This window comes from Gavialis gangeticus, unplaced genomic scaffold (genome assembly GCF_001723915.1).
Source record: "Gavialis gangeticus isolate Ggan-Ray unplaced genomic scaffold, GavGan_comp1, whole genome shotgun sequence".
NCBI lineage: Eukaryota > Metazoa > Chordata > Crocodylia > Gavialidae > Gavialis > Gavialis gangeticus.
Genome location: NW_017729027.1, coordinates 45550558 through 45559494, shown reverse-complemented (window position 1 = coordinate 45559494; position 8937 = coordinate 45550558). Strand labels below are relative to the sequence as shown.

General features: G+C 41.4%; 1 protein-coding gene across 1 annotated transcript in view; it reads left to right on the top strand.

Annotated features, from left to right (window-relative positions):
• The window catches only part of DLGAP2 (DLG associated protein 2), a 214293-nt gene that overhangs the window by 108454 nt on the left and 96902 nt on the right, over positions 1-8937 (top strand). The window contains exon 4 of the mRNA XM_019520619.1: positions 623-842. Within this exon, the coding sequence (XP_019376164.1) occupies positions 623-842 (220 nt within the window). The remainder of the gene's footprint in view (positions 1-622; positions 843-8937) is intronic.

The window sequence follows — 8937 nt, the reverse complement described above, 5'->3', positions numbered from 1 at the left end:
GGCAGGTTACTCAGAGATCAACTGAACCACCCTGTTGAAATGCAAGTAAAAACAATTCTTTTCTGTTTATCAGAACTCTTTAGGCCAAAATGTAGCTTTTAGTCACAATCCATAGATACCTCCATCATATTTATAGCAAAGGGAAGAGAACAATCTGCAGTGCCGTCTCTAAGAGGTGTGGCATAAACCCACCTGTGTGATCGATCAACTCAGTTGATTGGTGCAAGGAAGTAATTAAGAAGTCCATCTCCCCGCCTACCCTAAAAGTGAGGGTACTCTATATTAATCTTTACACCCCAGTGTCAACAATACATAGATTTCTTCATCAGGGCCTAGAGATATTGGGATTGTCTGTTATCATTCTTAATATTTACTGATAATCTTCTGAAAATATCAAAAGGTATGAAATATCATCGCTTAAAACAAAATGCATGGTACATTTTATACACAGCCATGTAATACAATAAAATGTGAATGTGTTCAGACAGATTTATTAAACTTTAATTATTTGCTAAAACAGTTCTTCATCACTGTACAGATGTCCATTTGTGAGGTGTTGAAGCCATGATGATCACAAACAAAGCAAGTCAAAAAATCAAATGCATTGTTGTTGTTTATTCAGATGAGTGAAGCAGAGGTTAATGGGCAATTTGAATCGGTGTGTGAATCAGTGTTTAGTGAAGTTGAAGCTCAGGCAATGGATGCCCTTGACCTCCCAGGATGCTTCCGAACAAGAAGCCACAGTTACCTGCGTGCCATTCAGGCAGGTTACTCCCAAGATGATGAATGTATCCCTGCAATGGCATCTTCCAACATCACCTCAACCATCAGGTCAACCACAGGTAAGAAAATCTATGCTAGCCTTTATACTATTTCACATGTAAAATACGCATGTTTGATTTTGAAAACAGTGCATGAAACAGAAACCCTCTTGTTCCTATGCCATTAGCATGATTGATGCTCTATAGCACATTGAGAATTGGGCCTTTGATATTGTACTATAGTGCTTATATGTTCAACTGTTCAGTCGCAGATACTTTCATATTGATTCTAGAAACCTAATATATAACATCTGTATTCTGAAAGTATTACATACTGTGCGTGAATTTCAGCCTGAACTAAACTTCTTTCACATGCACAGTTTTACAAGTACAAGTTTACAAGTTACAAGTTTTACAAGTGCAAATGAGTGGTATTATTTAGACCAGACCAGACCTTGTAGCCTATATGCCTCATGCAGCCTATGCATGGTTAACGTATGACTTGTGAGCCCTAGTGGCTGTCTTACCTGCACAATGGGGGCATAGAGGCTGAGTGTCACTGGTACATTCCACACAGTGTGAAATAGGGGCCACGTGTCACTGTTGAAGCCTACATAGTGGAGACAGATCCTGCAGGTTGGCCCAACAGTGTGCAACAGGTGCAATGTGAGGCCAAGGGAGCCCTAACTCACGTTGCTTTAGAAATCTAAATAGCTGACTGCACCTCCCCATCCAAGATAAGGTACATCCGAAATAATCATCTGTACTCATGTTCATAGGCACTTTTAAAATACCGAAGCAAAAGGAGAAGCCAGGATTTAAAAGTGCCTCAAATTCTTCAGGGTGGAATATAGAGAATTTACCTGTAATATATTTTTCTGAAGTTAACAGGTTATGATAAATTGCTACAGCATTCATACTATGACACAATCCACACACTTTTGCCATATTCCTCCTCAATAGTCATTATCATACCCCTCATTTTTATGCCCTCTAAACAATTTTAGAGTTTCTTTTCTTTCAAGTTGCTTAATAAAGAGGTTAATTTATTGGGCTTGCTGTCATTGATAGGGAGAAGATTTCACAGATAACAGTTGGAAAACTTAAAGTGCATGTATTACAAAAATAATTATTTGTCAATTATTCATATTTTTATATTTTCAAATAAATGATCTTATACTTAGGCATGATATTGTCTTACATCAGTATTTCTATGTTAAAATGCAATGCATATTTTCATGCTATGCATCCCCAGGAAGTAAATATATATTCTCACAACACCTTAACATACAAAAATGCCTGCTTAAATTGTTTATTTGACATATCCACTGTACAGCAAAACAGTGGGAGCTTTTGAAAGGAAAGCAGCTGTCATTGTTCAGTAATATTGGCATGCAATTCTCTCAATAGCATTAGTGTGTTATTTTACATTGAGTGGTATTTTATACTGAACAGCTGAAAGCTGTTCTTCATAAAGCTGTTTAAACTATATAAGTTCTAGTTCTAGTTGAAAGTAGATATGCTGTGCCCCCTCACCACATGTATAGGTATTTGTATTACATGCCTGAAAGCTTAAATAGCCATACTATCAAGGAACAAATGTATTAATAGAGTAAAACTTTTGAGAGCTACTGAAGAGACTACACTTTTCCCAGCTGTAGTATAGCACTTGATGACTAATGTGCAGTAATCTTTCCATGAACTGAGGCCAAAATAATTAACCTTGTGTATCTAAATATGAGTTTCGGTATTTGACTTTAGGCACCAAAGTTAGAACGCTTCTAGAATACTCAGTTTAGTACACAGCTTGATTGACTTGTATGCCTAAGTAACTGTGACTTTATATTTTATATTAAACATACTCTTCCCATCTAAAAAGATATAACTTCTATTTCCCCTAGAGTCATAAAGCTGAATAAGATAGTATGTTTGGCAAAATAACCAGATTAGACAGTAAATATGTCTGCATCCCACTGTTTCTTTTCTTATTAAAAATGTTATGCATTGATTAGAAATCTGCTGGTTAAGTGATATGGTTTTGAAAGCTCTAACCTTCATTTCACACATGGTTTCTTTCTCATCTCAGGAATGATTTATCAGATAGATTTTCTGGCCTAAATATGTAATCTTTATGCTTTGTTGGTGTTAGGGAATATTGACATTGGAGGAGAGGAAAAAAGGACGAAAGGAAAAAAGATAGCAATTACACACATGGTCACAAGCGAAACCCTGGTTCCAAAAAACATGGGTTATAATCTAGATCTGTATTCAAGCTGTTTTTCCAGTGCCATTGAATGAATTTGTTTTTGTCTTCTGTGATGTTACCAGGGTAAGAGAAATATCCAAATAAGAAACATTTATCGGGGCCCCTCTACATATGCAGGTGAAGGCGCAATGGGATCTAATGCACGATCCACACAATCACACCTCCTGCCATGCCACATGCTTCAAGTACCACCAAAGCTGGGAGATCATGACAGCTGTGATCTTGCTGCCCTAGAGGCACCATGCACCCCCAGGGCTAGGAGATTACATCCATGCTTCACAGGTCCCAGCACCAGGAGGGCATACTGTGGGAACCCAACATCCGGATTTGCAGGACGCGGTTCCAGGGACTTCAGGGTGCTGCCAGGACCCAGAGTCAGAAGCTGCTGCAGCTGAGAGTCCCCTGAATGATGGGGCTGTCAGCTCTGGCTGGGCATGATGGACCCATGCAGCTGGGAGCCCCATCAGTTGACAGGGCTCCCAGCTGCAGAAGAGACCCTGGTATGTGTACAGATTAAAGTTTAGTAGCAACCAGATATAAAGTTAGTACACATTTTTGAGGTCTAACTTTATAGCTGGTTGGAGCTTTTAATAGTGTTATTGGTATTTTACATGTGTAGCTGGTCTCAAGGTATTTGTACAGTTAACCAGTTAATTTGATGATACCTGTAACATGTAGAGGGGGTCTCAGATGTCCAAGGAAAAGAAACAATGATGTGATTCAAAATTAATTGAAATGTTCAGTTGCAAAATAAGTCACTAGCTTAAAACCATAGGGTAATTGTTCCACAATTGTTCCACATACAGCATTTGGTATGTTAGGGGCAGATACTTCATATTTCAAATATTACTAAACTTCAGATAACCCCTTCCTCTTTCACTGCTCTAAAAATTGTAAAATAGATTTTGCATAAAATTCAGTATATGACATTGAAATACAGGAGATGGATAAAATTCTCATTCAAGGACAAACCCCAAAGCTCAATATTTCACTTTAGCCTTCAGTGTCAATTAAGCCTTTGAATCTTGGGAATCAGTTCACCCCTTCAAATCTTGTTTTATTAAATTGGAATTTATGTTTTTTTGCTGCTGATGTAACAAGTTCTTCTTGGCAAAGCCAAGATTGTTGCTTAGAAAATTAAAAGGCATATCATTTTTATTATAGTAGCTGAAATTTTAATGATAGAAATCATGGCTGCCTCTTATTGATGATGTAAAGAAATGAAATTGTAGATTGACTGGAACATTTAATAACAAAATGGAAAATGTAAATCTGAAGCAGAGAAAGATTAATATTTTATCAATAAAATTAATAAAGTATGTTATAAAAATTTGAAATATACAATATTTTATTATGAAATATCTTTTGCGAGAATGTGCCTAGAATCTTGGGGCCAGGTTCTATTCCACTAGCAAAAGTGAATTTAGGGACCACATAGTGATTATATTCCACCATACTCAAGTATCTGGAAAAGTATTACAATAAAAGGCAGATGAGCCCTCCTTGCTGCTTTTTTGTAACTGTCTTAAGGGTAACAGGTGCTTATTACAAAAGCAGATGCTTTAATGGATTTCCAGGGATTCAAGCAGAGTGGAATAGAATCACTTTTTGGCATCTGAGTCTACTTGAACATCCAAGAAGTGGAATAGAATTTGGCCCTGGGCTTCATTTAGAACAGCAGGAAGGCTACAGCCTTATTGAATAAGTATATGAGACCCACTAACTAGCCTGCTAGCAGGATTGCTTGATACAGTTTCGAAAAGGGGTGCTATAGTCAAAATTTCCAGGCTAAGTACAGACAGTCAAAAAGCCCAAGGGTGAATCAATTCAGTCTTTGCAGAATAGTGTAAACTGAAGAGATTAAACTGAGAAACAAGTGAACATACATTTACTTTTGATTCCAGCTAGAAGCTGGGGGGTGCTAGAGCATGCCTATCTGGCACATAGCCAGCATGTGCTATGTATTTGCTTACTGTTCCTGCTACCCCCAAGGGCTAGAGCCAAACATTCAAAAAAACCCTGCCTAAGATGAATCAGTTTGTAACCACACAGACATCCTCTCTGGACTGAGAAAATGCAGGCACATGCCTGCAGTGGCTCAGGCTAGAAGCTGGGGGGTCAGGCTAGCAGCCCTCCCCTCTCTTCCACAGTGCTGAGCTGAGGGGGGCATGGCCAGGCCCCAAAAGAATGCTCTGATTAGGGAAGGGTTTCCTCCCCCATGATAACAGAGCATTTATCAGCTGTGTTATCAGCATTCAGCACCCCATCAGAAAACAAAGCCTCTCTCATTAGTTCTAGCTCTTCTTAAACAACTTTTTCCAAGGAAGCAAGGAAGGGACATTACCAGCTACCTGTAGATTAGCTACAAAAAGCCCTACGCGGATTTCATACTGTCCCATCACCTGTCGGATGCTGTCCTATCTGCGTTTGTCCTGTCTGCCTTACACAGACACCACTCAGCATGCTGGCTATGGTCTGTGCTGTGGGAGGGACAGAAGAAGTTGGGATCCCTACTTGAGCAGCAAGGGGGGTGAGGCAGGGGAAGACAGGTAGACACTGCTGTGCCCGCAAGTCTCTGCTGGAGCTCCAGTGAGGGAGCAGGTGGGAGGGACCAGCCCAGCTCTCTGGAGCAGAGAACCCCACCCAGCCCAGAGAACATGCTGGGATGCCAGAGGACTCTGATTTAACTTAAACCAGTTAAGTTAACCTGGGACAGCCATTGCATAAACTGGTTTGACTCAAATAATTAAGTCTGATACTTCATTCAACCAGGTTTATCGTAAACCAGTTTTAGCCATTTCGAAACTGGTTTATGTGCACTGAGCTTCCTTTCTGTTGGAGGTTTAAACCAGTTTCTGATTACTTTAACCTGTTTATGTGTAGCTTCTGTCCCTAGCCCCAATGTTTAAGACACTTTCCAGGGATATTCTGTGTGGCCCTGGGACATGTTTTGGATATTATCAACTACTATAGTAGTTGATACAATACTAACCTTTCTGAAGATTAAAATGGCTCTCAAACTATAACAGTTCCTGCCTAGATCTGATTGAAGGTGTTGTTGGTTCTTTATCTGTTGGATTAATGAAAAACCTGTTTTCTAACCTCAGCAGGGTTAGGACACTTGAAATGCTCATTCGCAAGCCATTCAAACAATAAAGCTAAGCTTCAAAGAGTACTTGGAAGCATCAAGTTAGTCATGAATGTAGACCTGGATGCATTGGGAAGTGCCTGTTCCTAGAAATCATTCATTGTGTGGGAGCAGGTAGGAATGCAAGGCACCAGAAGATTCACAGGAGCTTAATTACCTGTCTTGTCCTTACCTAAAGTAGACAATGCCCAGTGCCCCTTCCCTTCCTGTAATCCAAAAAAACAAGTGCCAATGAAGCAATGACAGCCCATAGTGTTAGGGAGTTCCAGTTGGACTTTCACTTTACATGCCCATATGGCAGTTACCCAGCTGTGCAACTGTTGTTTCTTGGCACTTGCACACAGTTTGTGATCCTAGTTCATGTGCAGTGTGAATGCCTAAATGTCCACTGAGTATGGTCAATAGGCTATATGCTGAGTGGGCTGGTATTCAGTTCTGTACATGTATAAGTCACAAGGAAGAGAGCCTTCTTTCTTAGCCTAATACTCAAGGGTAGATACTAGCCTGGAAAATAGGGACCGAGACTAGCTCCCCTTAGAGGGCTTTTAAATCTGGATCTCTCAAATTTTCCAGCCCAGGTCTGTAACCATCAATCCCTAGATTAAGCACTATCCAGCCTCTTTTTGATGCTGAGTCATTCCACCTTGCTTTTGATAGTTTTTCAATAAAATGGATGGAGAGCAGTGGGGAAATTTCCCTCCCACTGTGAGCAAGGGTCTAGGCTAGAACCCAGACCTGTTCCCTTTCAGAAGCTCACCATTCTACACACACAGAGCTTGGTGTTCTCCTCTGGCCCCATATAATTCCAGCTTCAAAAGGAAAGTTCAGTAATGCTTACCTTATGGCCTGGTGATTGGAGCTGCTTGCTACAAAATCAGAGAGATGCACATTCAACTTCGGCTAAGAACAGTATAGAATGTGAGTCTTTTGTTGGCTGGCCAAGTGCCACAACAACTCATCTACTGAGACTTACTCCTAACATCTGCTAGGCATGAATTTCTGCCAGGAAGGATTATGTGATGTGCTCTCATGTAAGTAGACATATACGGACCTGGATACTTGCCCAGTGGGAGTGCAGCTACTGCACTAGCTCAGTTACTGTGTCCATGCTTACACGCCCACTTTGCACAGGGACTAGGATCACTTTGTACCATGTCTGTATGTAGCCATCAAAGATGGCAGTTATACACAAATATGTAACTGTATGCCTGAGTTCCCTAGGCAGCAGGCAAGGAAGCAGGCAGCAGCACATGGGCCAACTGTGCTGCCAGTAGTGTGACAGTGACCAGGCCATTTTGTGCTCCATCCCCCTCCCCCCAACTTCGTTATGTTACTGGTTACATGGCTGGGTGAGTAAAGTAAAATAGGATTTTACCCTCTGACCCCTGCCAAGTGAAGCCCCTGATTAGGCTTCACTTTAAGAAGAATAAGAACATTTTATTCCTCCTGTTTCACTTCATAAAATACGAACATAAGACAGCAGGGTGGAGTTGTACCCTGTGTTATAAGATAATGTGTCATGGGTGGTTGGAATAGATGTAGACAAATGCAGCACATTTATTATCCTGAGATTTCACAGTCCTGCCTTTTCTACCACTGCCTCTACACTACAGCTACTGTCAGGAACAAGGTTTATAGGCTAGGCATAGACAGTCAAAAAGCCTGAGGATAAACCAATTCAGTCTGTCTAAACTACACAAGTTAAATTGAAACAGAAATGAACAGACATTACTTTGATTCAGGAAATGCAGCTACATGCCTGCAGTGGCTCAGGCCAGAAGCCAGGGGGCACAAGGCATGGCTCTCTGCTGTGTGTTCACTTCCTCTTCCTGCTGCCTCTGAGGTCTCTGGAATTTGCAGTCCAGAATTAAAGCAGCAGGATTCTGCAGGGTTGTTCATCACTTCCTCTTCCTGTTTCCAGGTTCCTGTGGGATCTGTAGTCTACAGTTGCAGCCAGCAGTAAGTTTGAGCAGGGGAAGGGGTGTTTAACCCATTTCCCTGACCCCAGACCTAAGCCAGGGTTTGCCTGGGGGGGGGGGGGCTACATCCCCAGCCAATTTTGCCCTCTCCCCACCTCCTTGTCAGCCAGCCCTCACTGCTCCAACTGGAAAGCAAGGGGTGGGGCCAGCCCTACTCTCTGAAGCAGACAGCCCAGCCCAGAGCTGAAAAGCATACTGGGATGCTGAGGGACTGTAATTAACTTGAACCAGGAAGGGGTCTGAGACACAAGTTTCATAAACTGGTTTGACCCAGATCAATTAAGTCTGATACTACATTCAACCAGGTTTATCTTAAACCATTTTTATGTGCACTTAAACTGGTTTATGTGCACTGAGCTTCTTTTCTGTTTCAGGTTAAACCAGTTTTTGATCACTTAAACCAAGTTTATGTGTAACTTCTGTCCCTAGCCATAAAGTACAGCTCCAGCTGTTGCTGCCTCTTGCCTGTATTCCTCTACCACAGGCAGGATGTCTTTCCCAATGTTATGGAAAGCTATCAAATACAGATTTCTTTGATTCCAGCCACTGCTTTCTCTTCATAGATTCATAGACGTTAGGGCTGGAAGGGACCTCGAAGATCATCAAGTCCAGCCCCCTGCCCCAGGGGCAGGAAGTCAACTAGGGTCAAAAGACCCCAGCAAGATAAGCATCCAAGAGTTTCTTGAGTAAGTCCAGAGTAGGTGCCTGCACCTTCCAGGTCTTGGGGGCTTAGACAGTAAAGGAATTTTTTCTTATGTCCAGCCTAAAATGGTCTTGTAGGAG